This window comes from Falco cherrug, chromosome 9 (assembly GCF_023634085.1).
Source record: "Falco cherrug isolate bFalChe1 chromosome 9, bFalChe1.pri, whole genome shotgun sequence".
Taxonomy (NCBI): domain Eukaryota; kingdom Metazoa; phylum Chordata; class Aves; order Falconiformes; family Falconidae; genus Falco; species Falco cherrug.
In genome coordinates, this window is record NC_073705.1 from 9555854 (window position 1) to 9572246 (window position 16393).

Below are 16393 nucleotides of genomic sequence, written 5' to 3' on the forward strand. Positions count from 1 at the left end.
TACCTGAGGGCCTAACGCAGGCTCCCGCTCCATTTGCCAGCTGTTATGTGGCAGCCGGAGGGAAGCATGGATGTTGGGTGCTGCGGAAGGGACCCAGCTGATGGTCATCTGTGGAACTGCAAAAAATCATTTCCTTTCTTTTTGCTGGCAGCGTTTAAAAACTGGAATATTTAAAGCTAACTTTAAAAATAACCCATTTGGGGTTTTGTAATAGATGAGAATCATTAGGAACTATTTATTTTTTATCTCACTTGCTTTGTCAGCTGATGTCAAAACACAAAGCTCCCAAAACACCCTTGCCCACAGTAACCCAAGCCAAACTGCAGGCAGGAACATCACGATGAATTTAGTAAAGATGACTTAGGAAAACGATAACTACAGTTACAATTCTGCCTTATACCGTCCTGGTTTGTATTTTCAGGAAAGGAGTATCGACAGGAAAAGACTGAAGGTACGATTTCAACCCATCAGCAGCAAGTAAGGATTTCCACTGGATAGGTAAGTGCCAAGTTTCTAGAGAGGAAATGCAGTGGAAAACAAGTCTCCTTGATAAAATGGATAGGAAATATAAACTTTTTGCAGGTGACCTGAGCAGCATGACAAACAGAGTATAAAAGGCCCCAAATCACTCCCCATACAGTAACTTTAACGTTGGGTACATGTGTATTAGTGGTGGGTGCTTGTCCTAGGGCAGCCCAGGTAGTTTCTTGATAGGATGTTGTATTCTGCTCTAGTTGCAATATCTTACACCTCCCTGGCTGTTAAATAAGGTGCCTTCTCTGGTGTGGCCCCTCAGCTGGTGCCCATAAGCCATCGGCCCCAATGCCTGGCATGGAAAGGGGTTTATCCAGCCGAGAAGGGGTGAAATAGCAAACCCAGCTAGCCTGTCTGCAAGGCAGGGCAGCGTTCTGGGCTGTGAAATGGAAAGGGTGTTGAAGCTTGGGACAGATGGAGAGGAAAGGGAGACAGCCAGAAAAAAAAATACAATGCCAGCCAAGCAATATGTCCAGTTCCCCGGTTCCCCTCTCTTTTCCTTTAATATTAAAGTAATGACAGTACATTACATGGAACTGAGGAACCCCTCTCAGGACTGGGCTTTTATCATGTGCAGACTGAAGGGTGATTGACAAACCAAGAACCATCACTGTGTATTTGGGAGTCAGTGACAGACGGCAGAGTCTGATCCCTGCATCCCAGCACTGCAGGGAAAGCTTAAAGGAGAAGACAAGCAACCTGTCTTTCTCTACTTTTTTTTTTCTTTTAATAACTAAAAATATTCACATTCGTATTAGCCTTCTGCAAATGCCTCTAAAGGCACGCTGAAGTTACAAATTTCCACAGAGTCCCTTGGGAGCAGCAAGAGCCTCTGAAGAAGCAATATTTGGATGGAAAACTTATGTCCTCCAAGCTGGCAAGTTGCAACACTGACATAGATTTTCTTGTAGCTGCAAACGTCTCTGTATAAAGGGTATAAAGTCCCTTCTGCCCTCCCCTCCTTCTCCCTTCCATTATTTAACAACTGGCTATGATTTACATGGTTCATTAATGCAGTGGTAACACTGACACACACATTCCCAAATCAGCCAGAAGGTTTATATTTGACCTGGGCCCTCTGTTCACTGCAGATGCCCCAGAGGATTTGAAGAACAGTGATTTGAAGTGATTGCGTTGGATAAGGACATTACACAGTGCAAATACAATTGGATGCAAGCATTTAATTTTTTTTAAAAACCATGGCTATTGGAGTGCCTTTGAGCCAGCAAAAATAACAGCTTAGTTCCCTTCATGGTCTCGGCTTTCTTCTCCCTGAGGACAGAAAAGGGAAGCAGGACCAATTTCAAACTGGAAAGGTTTCGCCAGGTGGCTTGGCTGGGATTGCTCTGAAATGACACCTTCCCCTTTGGGTCCAGCCCTGGGGGACTGACACCCCAGGCAGGGTCCCAGCAGAGCTCTGGGGTGTCCCTGTGCTGCTCCCCCCCTCCCCAGGCAGAGCAAAAAAGCCCTCGTGCTCCCAGCCAGCTCTCCAGCAGCAAGCACATCAGGCCCAGGGTCAAACTGTAAAGGTGATTATTTGTCTCCCTTGGGCTGGATTTTTATTGCACCATTTTGGTTATTGTGGAGTAAGGGGAAGAAAAGGAGAGGGTTTAAAATGATGATTGCACAATAAATGGCAGCATCACTGCTAATGTGCTGAGTGCCTACAAACAGCTGTTAGTCAAACACCCATAAAGGTTTGCTTGGATGATGTATATAACCTTCCCCCTCCCTGCAAATGGCTTAACTCCATCGGCTCCTTGTCTTTTCCCAGGCAGGTGCTAAAAACCCAGGGAGCTGGAGCACCAAAACCCTAGGGCAGCAGGAGGGGACAGAGGGTTCCCAGGGACTGGTGTAATTCCCTGAACTCCCTTCCCATCACCAAGACCATCAGTCTCAGAGATAGGGATACAGTGAAAGCAAGCCTGTAAAAACAGCGGGAACAGGAGACAAAACTGCTGAGCACACAAGGGAACAAAGCAGTGAGACTGTTCGCAAATTCTCATGTGCCAAAGATTCCCCAGGGTATCCCCTTGGAGAGCCTGGATAAAATGTTTCCCTCTGCCAAGTTTATTAAAGAGGCTCCCAAAAGCTACAGGAGAGGGACAGATCCTTTAGTGACATAAACAGGTCTGGTTCTACCTGTTCAGATGTTTTCTTTGCCTTTTTCACCCCAGATGAGAGCTGGACCCCAACCATTTTAACCCACGAAAGCCAGCACACTTTTCTGTGCATCCTACAGCCACTCACACTAATTAATCCTTCCTACACCCTTGAAGGCCTTCTGTGATCCGCACAGCTCTTCCCATCTGAACGTCTCCCGACTATTTACATACAAAAATAATTATTACGGTTTCTCTTTCTGGCTCCCCAGGCTACAGGAAACATTGCTGGTGGGTTTGGCAGGCGGGTGAGTTTCCTGGGGAAACAAGGCAAAGCAGCCGCCTTGCCTCTGTGCCAGCTCCACCCCCAGGAACTCCGGCACCATCCGAATTTGAGAGGAGAGAGATTGTAAGGATATTTCCTTGGGTTTGGAAAAAAAAAAAAAAAACAAACCAAAAAACCCAAACCACCAACAGTTGGATTAAGAAAGACCCAAGTTGAAGTCTTCAGGCTTGCTCCCTCACTCAAAGCCTGGCTGCCCACAAGCACCTCTAGCTGCTGCCTGGTTGGGTATGAAGCGACCCACGCTCAGGGTGCGGGGTGGCGAAAGGCTTCTTTGATCCGGTGTCTCTACAAGGAACTGCGGTGGAAAGAGTGGAGACAGCTGTCTCTGCTACCCCTTGCAACCCTCCAAGCTGTCAGTGGTCCTGGGAGAACGCTAACAGGAGAAGAAAGGCAGATCCTGGTGGGTCTCCATGGGGAGCGAGCTTGGGAGTGCAGGTATCATCCTTAGCAGCTTTTGGCTCAGTTTGAAAGGAGGCACTGAAGGTGCTGCAAAGGCTTAGAGCAAAGTGAAGACTCTGAAGCACTTCTCAAAACACCCCTGCGGACCTATTAATTGCAATATTGGATCTTCTATCTTTTCCAGCAGGTTCCTAGCAATAGGCATGCGGCCAGCTTGGCTGTGGTTTTGTTTATTTTCCAGCTAATGTAGCGGCAGGATCAATTCCAGCTAACAAATCTGGGAATGTCAGAAAAATGATGTCCAGTTCCCATGGATAATTTGTGACATGCACCTGGTAGACAGTTTTAGTGCCACAATCAATCCAGCGCTATGGCAGGGGAATAGGAACACCTCGCAGAAGTGAACACGAATCATGGAAAACATCATCAGAAAAGCAATAAAAGCCCATTTGCCCCATTAATTATCACTGGCCACTGGCTAGATGGGAAGATGGCACTTGGAAAACACAGCAACACATATAAAACCGTGGCTGCTAACGTTCCCTGCAGTACCTCTTCCCTGAAGGACTGTAAGTGGCATCTGAGTGGTGCTCATCTGGCATCGCGCTGCAAATGAGTTCAGAATGTGACTGTCCAAACTGAACCATCAGCACTTGTTACCAACCCCATTAAGCTTTAAATGGCACTTGAGCCTTGCTCCTTGCTCATCCGTGCTGGGCTTGGGTTATTTAACACATGGGCTCTGGCACACACGGTTCTGCTCGACCATGAACTGCCAGAAACCTGAATGCTTGTCCCTGCAGCCCCAGCCCTGTCTACCTGTGCTCTGGCAGCTAAGGGAGGTTTCTCCTGTGGGAGGAAGAACAAAAAAAATCAGGGAAAAGGAAAGGGCAAGAGTGGGACAAGGACAAATAGAAATGGATGAAAATATTCACGGTTTTCACTTTTTCCATTAGCTTGAATGGGATTTCATCAGGTGCCATGTTTCTGTGGTCCCTGTGAGCACTGGGTTCTGCAGGTCAGTGCTTGCCACGCACAAACTCTTCCCTTTTATCTTCTTGCCTCTCTCTCATTTTCAAATACATGAATGCATCAGAGGAGCATTTCAAACTCCTGACTACAAATAGATCTGAAGGGCCTTTGAGGTCTTGAAAGGATCCTGCCTTACTCTAAATAAAACAAACCACCTAACACACAAGTGCATGGACACTGCACATCCCCTCTGCTGTGTCTCCACGATGGATCTGGTGTGAGGTCCAATCCTGGCTCCCAGAAGCTCCTGCCTTTGTCTTCCCAGCCCCAGCATCATCTGCCTGGTGCTGGCACCTGCCTGCAGCGAGGGGGTTCCTGGGGTGCAGGCCAGCACGTGCAGCAGGGCTCCCCCTTCCCATCCTTCTCCACAGTGGGTTTGGCTCTGTCTCGGGCACTGGGTTGATGAGCTGAGCAAGCAGAGGGAATGTGGGGTTTTAACTTGAAAGCACTGAGCGTGAGTCATAATTCTCAAGAAATGGAACAAAAAAAAAAAAACAACCCAAACAAAAAAAAATGTGCCAGCTGGGAAGCACGGTGGTTTTGAAAATCTCTGATTGGCTCTGATTGAAGTATTCAGCTGCAGCAAGTCTCCTGGAAAAACCTGAATGAAGGTGCTGAGGTCCTGATTTGGCTGAGCACACCTGGCTTTGTCTTACGGGGGATTCAGCACCATAACGGGGCAAATCCAAGGCAACAGAGCTGGCTGGAGGAAACTCTCCAATAACAGAAGGGATGCCTGTTATTCTCGATATTGCACTTCTCTCTGCATTTCACACCTTGGCCAATTTTTGTTAGTTTACCCCACTGCTATTATTCACTCTGCTTTAGATGCTGTTCCCCCAGTGTGGGGAGGAGAGCCCTGGCCTCGCAGGTCTTGCTCACCCTTGAACACCCCTCTTCTCCCAGGACTGAATCCCTATTTATTACGCTCTGTTTGTTTACCACTAGGAACTTTAAAAATGCTAAATGCTCAGAAGGAGATTTCCGTTCAGATTTGATCCCCAGGCTGACCTGTGGAGTATAGTTTAATAAGGTTGGTTTATGTATGCCGTACCCTAAATCTAAAGGTCGGGGGGTTGGTGGCCATAAATATTCAATTCGCACAGATTGGGTCTTTTAAACCTCCTTTTAAATATTTATGATGGTGCTTCCATGGCTGCAGGAGAATGTTGTAATAGCATTAAGAGAAAAAAAATCCTTCTGTATCTAAAAGCTCAGCATGAGCCATTTTCATATATTATGCATCACTAAGTGCTGTTTATGGCCATTCTTGGCGGAGTCTGTACTGTATCATGGCAGAGTTCATGAATTCAGGGCTGAGCGGAGCCTGAGGTGTTGGCTGTGCCATGCATCAACCCAAGCATCGCCTCCACCGCAGCAGGCACAGCCGATGGCACAGCTGAGGTCTGGCAGCCCAGCGTGGGGGCAGAGGGCGTCCCTGCAAGGCCAGTGTGGTGGTACTGCCAGCTCCTGTCCTCCTGCAGACCCACTGCCCTCGCTGGCCCACGGTACACAGCCCTGTTCCCCCAACACTTTGGTCCAAGCTCTGGAGATCCATGGAGGGAAGAACCCACCTCGTCTGGTCTGTTAAAGAGGGACCAAGCTCTTGTTTGTGCTGGCTGAATGGTGGGCACGGGCATGCGGTTATTCTGCTGTTTATTCTCTCGTGATATTTTGCTGAGACATGCCAGAGAAGTGCAGAGCAGCATTGACATTAGCTGCAGAAAAGCGTCACCTGGCTTTCCCAGTGCCATTCGTCTCAGTCGCAGCTGTGCCCCACTGCCTCCTAAAGGAGCTCTGCTGATGCGGTGGAAATCATCTGGAAACATGAGCGAGCAGGTTGGACACAGTCAGCAGGATGCAGTCAGAGCCATGGCCAAGCATCACCCGCCTGACGCCAGGACTCGGGGCTGCCCCGACACGACGCGGTCGCCGCTGGGATGGAGAACCGGTCGCTGCAGATTAAAGTGGGGGACCGCAAGGTGAGCTAGCAGGGAGGCTAGCCAAGCTGAAATCACTTGTAGACCTTAATCAGCTTCTAATTAAAACAGAGATGGGCTTTTGTCCCTGTATGGAGCAGCACAATTCAACCTGACTGATACCTCTTCCCAGGTGCTGCTGGAGAATGGCCTTATTAGCCTTATCTCGTTACTTTTCAGAAGTGCTTGATGGTTTGGGGAAAGTGCTATGTCAGCTCAGTTTCCCGGGACTCATGAGCCTGCACCATGAACTTAATCTCCCTCATGAAGTCATTTTGTGCACCGTGAGGGGAAGCAAACTGGGTTTTCCCCTACTGTGTTGAAATTGGGCCCCGAGCTCTAAAGAAATAGGAGAATGATGGGTAAGGGAACAGATACACAGCATACACCGGCATGCATACAGAGCAGGATGTCATAGGCTTCATTTCCTTAGGAAATCAGGTTTAAAATTAAGGCTAATCAGAGTTAAAAAACACTGCAGTTACCCTAGACCAAATGATACTATAATGTACTCAGTATATTACATTCTCAATAGCAAAGCAGCATCTGCTACATAAAATGAAATGTGTGTGTCACCATATGTAGGCAGCATAATGTGGACTCAAATTAAATAAAAACATTTCAGGGTATATGGTCCAATATGCAATCTGGGCCCTGGGAAATGCTGAGATTTACTCTAAAGTTCTTAGCAGTTGGCTAAAACGCTGAACCCAAAACAGTGCAAACTTGGTTTTTTAGCAACATAAGCTGTTGTCTGCACTTCCCTCCCTATGAGCCAATATTACTTCTGGAAATTCAGGAATGTATTGTTTTTATTTTAATTTTTTATTATTATTTTATCCTTTTTCTTCCTTTTTTTTTGTTTTTTGTTTTTTGTTTTTTTGTCTGAGGCTTTTTGCATCTTTCCAGTAGCTGCAAAATGTCTGAGAGGGCAGAACCCTGAATGGTAGCAAATGCTGCTTTCCATCTAATAGCTGCCCTCCAGAAATACCACGGAAACTCTCGGAGAGCACACCAAAACCCCATAAACCAGTCAGATAGCCTGTCATCTACGTACTACAAATAAAAAGAAAGAGGTAAACTCTGCAAAATTACTTGGCTCTCACCTTTTCCAGCTATTTTTTCCTGCTGAAATCTCTCCCAGGCAAGGGGCTTTTCAAGCAGTGGTGCACAATTTAGTGCTATTTTAAAAGAGATCAGGCTGCTAAACTGCACGAGGCAATCTTCCCTGTGTGGCTTAGGCTCGCTGAGTGTTGATATTAGTTGTTATCCTCCTTGACCCCATTTGTTGATACAAAAATGTGGTATAAAGTGTGGATTCCCCCCAGGTGTCAGAAACATCGGGAATGTGCCAGGGGTTTTGCCTGGCTTGGCTAGCAGATGAGTTTGTTATCATGAAGCGTTGATCCTTGTGTGAGTTCAAGGCTGCTGGGAAGTTTGCAAGCCCTTTAAAATCTGCTTAATGTGGATTTTCTTTTCTTTCGAAGAGAATGTATCAAGCGCAAAAAACATTTTAAAGTGCCGCGAAGGAAGGCAATGTTTGCAGAGGAGCTGTGACCAGCTGCTCCAGAAAATTCTGCCCTCCTGCGCCAGGTTTGCCTGGCATGGGGTTTTATCTCTTGTGCTCAGGTCCTTGAATTATTTGGACAATGAAGAGGCCTGGGAAGGCACTGTTCTACTCTTTAAAAGCAGGAAAATAAAATTTCCAACTGTGAGGCTTGGACTGAAGAGTTCGATGAGGGAAAAAATATGACTGTACCAGAAAGCAAAGGAAGACACAATGCTGTTAATGGAACTAGCTGTGCAACCATCTGGAAATTTTGGATACACCTGTAAAGGCTCTGGGAAGTCACTAGGACACAAAGGCAAAATACCTGCACGCTGTTTGCACCAGGAGAAGGGAACTCAAGATAAATGACAGGGTGAAGACTAACAAATCTGTTCCTGCCTGGGGCACTGCGGTTGATGGCAGACTTTGCCTTGGGGTCATCTGAGACTTCATGTGGCAGCCGGGAAAGGACTTGGCATGTCGTGGAGATCAGAGGCGGGTAGCTGGCTGGATGCGCCGAGGCTGGATGCACCAAGGCTGGATGCACTGAGGCTGGATGCGCCGAGGCTGCTGTGTCACATCCATCCACTGCCCCATCCTCTTCACCGCCACCAGCTGTGTGCCGATTCAGTGCAGCAAATGAAGAGACAAGCTGCAAATGTTATAAAAAAAATCAACCTGGATGGGGTTTGGTTTTTCTTTTGCCATTAAGCCTGTCTTTTGCAGTTCCCTTTCTAGTATTTGTCTTCTGCACCTCCCCATTTCTTCAGCTGCTGTGTTATTTCTTCCTTCTGATGGAAAAGGCTGGTTCTTACCATTCCTCATGCACACTGCTGGTTTTAGACCTCTTTTCACTTGGTCTCCCTGAAGCATTACTGGATGTATTGAAGTCTGGTGGTGTCTGCTCCTCCACCCACTTCGGAGCAGGAAGGTGAAGAGCTGGAAAGAATAAGAGATGTTTTCTTAAAAAAAAAAAAAAAAAAAAAAGGCATGTCATGTTTTCAGACGCATGCATGCATCTTGCTTTTCATTCCTATTGCCTCTGTCCTTTGGGTGCATTTTGAATTCCCAGTGCTGAGACAGCAGGTGAAAATGTATGGGAAGTGGCCTTGCCTGACTCCAAACCAACTGCCCAAGAGATCAGGTCCTCAGAGAGGGAGATAAATGCATGAAATATGCCTGAAATCAGCTGAAATTGGCCCTAAGTTTTTTTCAGCTGATTTCAGGGTATGGCTAGGTACTGGGGCAGCTTTTCCAGTGTTGGTGTGGACATTCATTATGCAGCCAAGGTGTGCGCAGGCCGCAGCCGCGGTGCTTGCAGGGAGGCATTTGCCGAAGCATCGCATCCCTCCTGCAGAGAGGCTGCTCCCAGCACCCCCTGGCTCTGCTCCCCACGCTGATAATATGCCACTGGGTCCCTTGCCCTGAGCTCTGCCTGTGCTCAACACCAAGGAAAAAGCATAACCTCCTCCAGGTCCCTTTGCCAGCTGTAGTGGGGACAGCCCTGTTCCCACTTCATGGTCCTTCCTTCCTACCACATCTGAATGGGGCCAGGGGGTGTTGTCACTTTTCCAATGTGGCTAATCCATGATTTTTCCATGCCGTCCTCACGGCTGGTGTGCTCTGCATGTCCGTAGAGGCTCTCCTGCAGGTGGAGAAGGTGAGAAGGGGATGTGCCAGGAGGGGCTGAGCTGACAAAGGCTCTGGCAGGATGATGCTGTGGGCTGGAAACCAGCCCCCGAGAGCAGAGAGACAGCCCAGTGCAGGCAGCTCTGCAAGGAGGCACGTGCTTGGCCCCAGTGCGGTCCTTGTGTCGAGAGCTGGGAATGGCCACCACTCACTCATGCTCCTCAGTCCTTTGTACCTTGGGAGCCAAGAAAAACCCCGCCAGTGTGAATGGGGAAGCATTAAGTGGCCAGTTATTGAAGATGAGTTCAGCTTAGCAACCACTGCCTCATGTTAGGGTGATGCTCTGCCCATCGTGGTGCCTTCCCCCTGGAAAGGGAGCAGAGCTGAGCCTGCAGCCTCGCCAGGGATGCTACAGAAGTGGGTAACGAAACAGAGGAGGCATGTTAATTTACTGTTTGGACCACAGCACTGTCTGATCAGGGCCCAGAGCCACCCTTGGCTGCCATGTTTTGTGAACTTAATAGATCATGTATAAATATAGTTTATATAAAAGTATAGTTTATATGTAAAACAAGAAAAAAGGGGGATTTTCCAAAAGTATTTCCACCTTGTAAGAGAAAGAAAAGGACCTTAAGTGACCACAGGCAGGCTGGATGTACAGCTTCATTCAGGTGACTCTACCCCTACTGTCCATATTAACATCTTCTACTAGAGTGGACCAGTTTTCCAAGAAACACCAGGTTTTGCCTTCTTTTGGGCTGATGTCAGTAAAAACCACTAATGGAGAAATTGACCCTCAGTATCTGTAGCTGGGATCCCAAGGCAATTCCTAAGAGAAGAGGAAGAACTATTGCACAGGCAGCCACGGTGGCATTCTGGCTGCCAGAAGTGTTCATCATTGAGTCTGTCTGCATGAAATGGGCTATTCAGGAGGATCACGCAGGTGTGATTTCCTCTGAGGATAGATTGCCTTCTCCTCGAGTATCAGATGCTACTAACCCATCGCTGCGTGCTGAATGAGTGCTCCCAGAGGGGTCCTTGCAGCAAGTCCTCCTGTCACACACTCTGAAGCCCCATGACAGCGATGCTCGTGCCTGGCATCTCTCCCTCTGACATTTTTCTGACAAAGGGATCAATAGTTTGGGTCTATTTGGAAAATCAGTTTTACACTGGGCAGCCCTTGAAGCACCACCATCAAAGCGTCAGACAATCCAGCAGCCCTGGGAGAGGACAAGATCTGTCTGGCCTCACTGATTGTACAAGAGTGATGAACAGAGAGGGAGACGGGAAGGTTTTAAAAATGTATATCCAAAAATGAGTCCATGAAATAGTCTCCTTGGGGTTTGTGTTTGGTGGAGCCATTGTCCAGTGCAGTTCAATTGCAATGCTTAGTTTGGGTATTTACCACCAGGTAGCACAGCCCTTCCCACCTGGATTGCAGAGGATGAGCTGTGCTGAGAACAAATAAAAATGTGCATGTCTCCCTTTGAGCAGCTGTAAAACTTGTCCCATGAATTTGGTTGCCTGTTTCAACCTAGTGAGGATTTTGATGGTGCAAATTATTTGTGGTTGTTCTTGGAGGTACAGATTCCTCTTCAGCCCTCTTTGGTGTCACAAGCAGGGGATGAGGCTAAATCCAAGGGCTGAAGGACTGTTGCTGTCATCATAACCAGCCTGGGGCTGCTGGAAGTCTCTCACTTCCACTGAGTTCACTTTCTTTTGCTCTCTGGTTGTATCAGTGTTGCCAGAGCTGACTTTCACCTCCCAGCTCTTCTTGACAGCCACTGTGGCTCCTGTGAATCAGCTGAAGCACACGAGACTGGCAGCCCTGGCAGACTCCCTCCTCAGTGTGGGGCATCCCTGGGCGTCCCAGCAAAGAGAAATCGTGCAGTAACAATACGATCACACGCTGCTTGCAGCAACCAGGCAGGGAACCCGCTTCCCAGGAAGAAATTAACTTTCTTACGGTTTTCTGCAGGAGACGCCCATGCAGGGAGCAGCAAACAGCAGGGCCGGGCTTAAGGAGCATTTCAACATCCACGTCTTCAAGTAAAGGTTCATCTGGTACACCTGACACCAAAATTTCAGGAGAAAGGGTGCAAAAAAAGACAGGAAGGAAGGCGTTTTCACTGAATTTATACAAAAGGCAGGACAATTGAGTGTGAAAATAGGTCTTCTGAAAATAATTGCACCTGAAATGTGCCTTTCTGTAGGTAATAAAGCACTGCAAAGCTATTTTCACCATGCCTGGAATAGCCTTCATCTCAGCAGGGAGAAAGAGAGCAGGACCCCAGAGAGCAAGAGGCTGGCTCTGTGAGAGGTTTTCAGAGAGGCGGCAGGTGAGAGGAGATTGCAGAGCCTAAAAGCTGCCAATGAGGGACACCATCACCCTGCCCTTTGAGGAGAAAATAGAGGGTTTGTTCTTTAAATCTAGATCCTAGAACTAGGCTGTGTGAATTAAGGGCCACCATCTGCTCCTAAGCAGGGAAAGCAGTGGATGGGGCTCTGCAAGGTCCTCTGTGAAGGGATGAAATCAGCTGAAACCCAGCCCAGAGAGAGAGGCAGGGTCAGGCAGAGCTCACTGACTTTGAGGGGAGCATCAGCATCCTCAGTCAAGAGCCAAAGAGGGACCCACACGCCTGTTTCCCCAATGCACAGCAGCACCCAGGTGCCTGTGTCATGGCTCTGCAGATCCTCTGGTTCCCAGCACAGAGGAAGGGGCTGCCTGCCACCCCCTGCTGTCCCTTGCCTTCCTTTGCCCATCCCCTGCTATTCCCTGCCATCCTCACCGTCCCCTGCCCATGTAGTGCTTTTGCACTGAAAGCAAGTTGGCATCCCAGCAGTGGGCTGCTCTGGAGGGCAGCGTGCTCTAGAGCCCAGAGTGCTGGCCCAAATCACATCTTATAAATCAAGACGACAAATCAGAGGTGTTTTGATTTCCTCTCCTGCATCACAGAGCGGAGTTTCATCGAAGGCATCTTGCCTGTAATTGCTGGAGGAGCCGAGATGCATCTTTCAGAAAGGCTCTTGGCTCCGATTTAACTATGTCAAGCAGTGGAGAGGGCACCGTGTCTCCAGCTGAGTTATTTCACAGTCTGATTATCTTCCCCTGAGGAAAAAAAAAAAAAAAACAAAAAACAAACCAGGTCCTATTTCTACAGGACTCTTGCTCTGACTTTTTTTTTTATCAGATGAAAGAGCCTTCATGTACAGAAACCTTCCCCTGGGCAGCCTGCTCTCAGCCCTCCCTTTTGCTGGTGAAGGAGCTGGAGCCTCTTTAGTCATGCTCCATGGGCAGGTTCTCCAGACCTTGAACCCCTTCCAAATTTCTGAAGGTATTTTTCGAAGTCTGGGTAAGACACTGTGGGAATCAGAAGATCCAGGTTGTGTTCCCAGGTTCCTCTGCTGTGTCACACTGGGCAATTTTTCCCTTTTGTTTCTCTTGGTTTCTGTGATTTACATCCTGGGAGTGGACCTCCATGGGACAGGGCTCTTTCCTGGAGGAAGTACTGTACAGGGCCTTACGGTCTGGAGCCTGAAGTTCAAGTTCAATAACAAGATTCTTGATATTAATTAAGGAAGACTTCAAAAGAGGAATAAATTAAAACAAATTGTAGAGCTGATGCTTTTTTCGTTTACCCAGGTGCAAGCTGTGACTATTACCATGAAGGTCAATGAAGGTAGGTGTGTATAAAAGCAAAGGATGGGGAGAGAAGAGATTCCCCTTTGGCAACATGTTGTTACTGACTTGGAAAAGATGCGGTTTCAGAGCCTCATCTGGTACCACTGTGGAACACAAGGTGGGGTTCTTCTGTTCTGAGGTCTAAGACACCCAAAGTGAAGGCACCCTCCATGGGCCCAGCAACCTAAGGTGACCTGATCTCATCACTGAACATTTTTGTGTGAACAAAACTCCTATTGCTAGCCTTCTGCACTTCTCAAATCTATTTTAAGCCCTGTGAGCTCCAGCTGCACCTGTGCCCTCACACGGAGCATCTTGGCCTGTGTCAGCCACGTGCTGCCTGGTGTCACAGGGTTAATAGAAAGCTGCTCAGGTGGGTTTTGACGGTACTTTAAACAATGCACCCAGCAAAGAAACACAGCCACGTGTAACTCGCTAGTCCTCCCTCCTTTCCCTAGTTTTGGGGAATATTTTTTGTCCCACTACAATCCCTGCCAGGGAGAAGGCGATGCCCATGGTAGAAGAAACAACCTTCTAAGGCACGAGGGGAGGACGTGTTCAAACCCTGTTGTACCACTGATGCTTTTGGCCTCGTTGCACTGCTCTTGATAAAGTCAAGGGGAGCTTAATGCTTTTTAAAGGTCCTCAGCTTTTATGGGCTATAAAGCATTGACCTTAAAGGGAGGTGCTGAGGGAAGTATATTAGCAATAGATCTATGTGGGATAGTCAGACATGGAAGCTTTCCCACAGCTGCTCTCTGGACTGCCTTTTCCTAAGCTCTCTTTAAATGAACATGTTGATTCCCCTCCCGGAGAAGGGCTGCCTGGAGCTGCAGGCTGATGCTGAAACCAGCTCTTAGGAGGGCCAGGGCAGCCTTCCCTCAGACATTTGCTGATGGGAAGCCTTTTTTTCCCAGTTTATTCTCAGCTGTTTGTCCCCACTGAGCCTCACCATGCTGCAGATTTCCTGGTTTCTGCTGAATGCTGTGCTCTGTGATCCCTGGACTTGGAAAAGGCCCTGTGTCAGCTCATCACTACAGAGGTCCCATCGCCTGCTCCAGTAATAACCAGTTCCAGACCACTGCAGAAGAAGAAACTCTTTGCAATGAGCAATCAGGGGGGAAAACCCTGTTGTGGGGCCTCTGGTAATTGTAAGCCCGTAGCAAATATTTCTATTAAATCATTCAATAATCATTAAGAAGTTCTGCATTACATTTCTCACCACTGGAAAAGGAGGAGGATGCATTGCCATCTACTCGGAGACTACACAGTATTTATAAGGTGCTGGGAAAACTGCGGTTTGGAAAACATTCAGGGAGAGAGAAGTGAGGGGTCAACAGTCCCCACGGAACTTGGGAAGGGCACAGGGAAAACGGGGGGGTGGGCACTGCCTGCAGCCCCCCCAGCCAAGCGCCCTGCACCTGCAGGACCCCAGCAGGGTGCTGGCAGTGGGTGCAAGGCAGGATGCCCTGCAAAGCAAGAGGGTCGGCACCTTGCTGCGCGTATGCTCCTGCTGCCTGGAATTAGTTTGGGTCTGAGCCTGGGGGGGGGGGGGGGCTGTGGCTCAGAGCTCTCCAGGAGGGATGGTTTGGGAAGGCATCTGTGGGGGTTGGTACTTTGCGGGGGGGGGGGGGGGGGGGGAGAGGGTGTGACATCCCTCCGCACCCCCCATCCCAGACGCCCCCGGGGATGGGGGCAGCTCGGCCGGCTCCCCAGCGGCGGGGAGGGGGTTAACCCCCGGCTCGCCCCCAGCTCCGCTCCCGAGGCTGCTTTTCCCCCTCTCCCTTTTGCCGTGTTTAGTTAAATTTCCCCCGCCTTAGTTGATGTCACATCCTGTTCCACAGCCATCCCCTGCTAGTAGCCAGCCCTACCAATTCCTTTTTTTTTTTTTTTTTTTTTTTTTTAAATCCCTGTCCTCTCCCCATCAACCCCCCTTTTCAAGGCAAACTTTTGGCAATAGCAGAGATAATCGTTTCGTGCTCCGTTGAATTTCTCCTCGCAAATGTCTTTCGAGCAGGGGAGCCATTAAAAAAAAAAAAAAAAAAAAAAGATTACCAGAGAGCCAGCACCGGGAGCAGAGGAGAGACACTGGGATCCCAATAAATATGCAAAGTGAAGGCTCTGCTGAGCAGATTTCTTGCATTGCTTCCTGGGGGTGCTGAGAACCGCCCGGAAAATCATTCTGATATTTTTTTTTTTAAGTGCATTTGGTTGTCTTTTTTTTTTTTTCCTGGGTGGTATTTATTTATTTTTTTTTTAAATTAAAATCATAATAAGACTAAAGGACCGAGGAGGCAGCGAGGCGCTCGGTGACCGGCTCGGGAGGCTCGCCCGGGAGGTGATCTGTATGCAAGGTGCCTAGAACGGGGTGCGAGACATGCAACCGGCAAGCAAGCTCCTGACCCTCTGCTTCCTCATCCTGATGGGCACAGAACTCACCCAAGTAGGTTTCTCTCTTGCTTCCCCCCCCCCACCCCCCCCGCCCCCCCTTCTCTCCCTTTCTCCCCAACGCCATTTTCTATTAAACCTCGAGAGCACAAAAGAAAACTGGGGTTGGAAGCTGCACCTTCGCGCCCCCCCTCCATCCCTGGGCATCCCCCTTTTGCTCAGCCCGCGGTGCAGGGGGACCCTCCGGGCTTGGGGGGAGGTGGGGGGAGGTTGGGGGGCTTGAGAGCGGACCCCACAGCTGGGGAGAGAAGGGGCTGCCCCGGCGTGGTCACCCCCGAGAGTTGGGGGGGAGGGGGAGGGGGGCCGGGGAAAGTTGCCGGGCAGGGCGGGGGGGGGGGGGGGGGGGGGCGGGCAGCGGGACCCCCACCCCGGGCTGGGCTGGCACTGCAGGGTTCGGGCTCCGCGAACTTCGGGGCCGCCTGTCCCGGGTCCCCGCAGGGACGAGATGTGAGTGCAGGGTGGTGGTCCCTCCTGTCACCCCCCACACACACACCAGCTCCTCATGTGGGGGTAGCTTTGCTGATTTTAGGTGACATTTAAACGTCCCTTGATGGTTCCATCTGTGACAGGCTTGTGGGAGAGAGGAGCATCTTATTTATCTCCCTCTCCCCCCTCCGCCTTTTTTTTTTTTTTTTCCCTACTGGATTTTAATGCTTGCCTTTGCTGTCCCGGCCCCTGGTCTGAGTGAGTAGT

General features: G+C 49.1%; 1 protein-coding gene and 1 long non-coding RNA gene across 2 annotated transcripts in view; both read left to right on the top strand.

Moving 5' to 3' along the window:
- The window catches only part of LOC114016632 (uncharacterized), a 32396-nt gene extending 29353 nt beyond the window's left edge, over positions 1 to 3043 (top strand). Inside the window, exons 4-5 of the long non-coding RNA XR_003561199.2 lie at positions 422 to 498; positions 2909 to 3043. This is a non-coding gene — a long non-coding RNA (uncharacterized LOC114016632). The remainder of the gene's footprint in view (positions 1 to 421; positions 499 to 2908) is intronic.
- Positions 3044 to 15139: 12096 nt separating this feature from the next.
- Positions 15140 to 16393, top strand: part of OLFM1 (olfactomedin 1) — a 35189-nt gene continuing 33935 nt past the window's right edge. Inside the window, exon 1 of the mRNA XM_055721107.1 lies at positions 15140 to 15695. Coding sequence (XP_055577082.1) covers positions 15630 to 15695 — 66 coding nt within the window. The 5' untranslated portion in view covers positions 15140 to 15629. The remainder of the gene's footprint in view (positions 15696 to 16393) is intronic.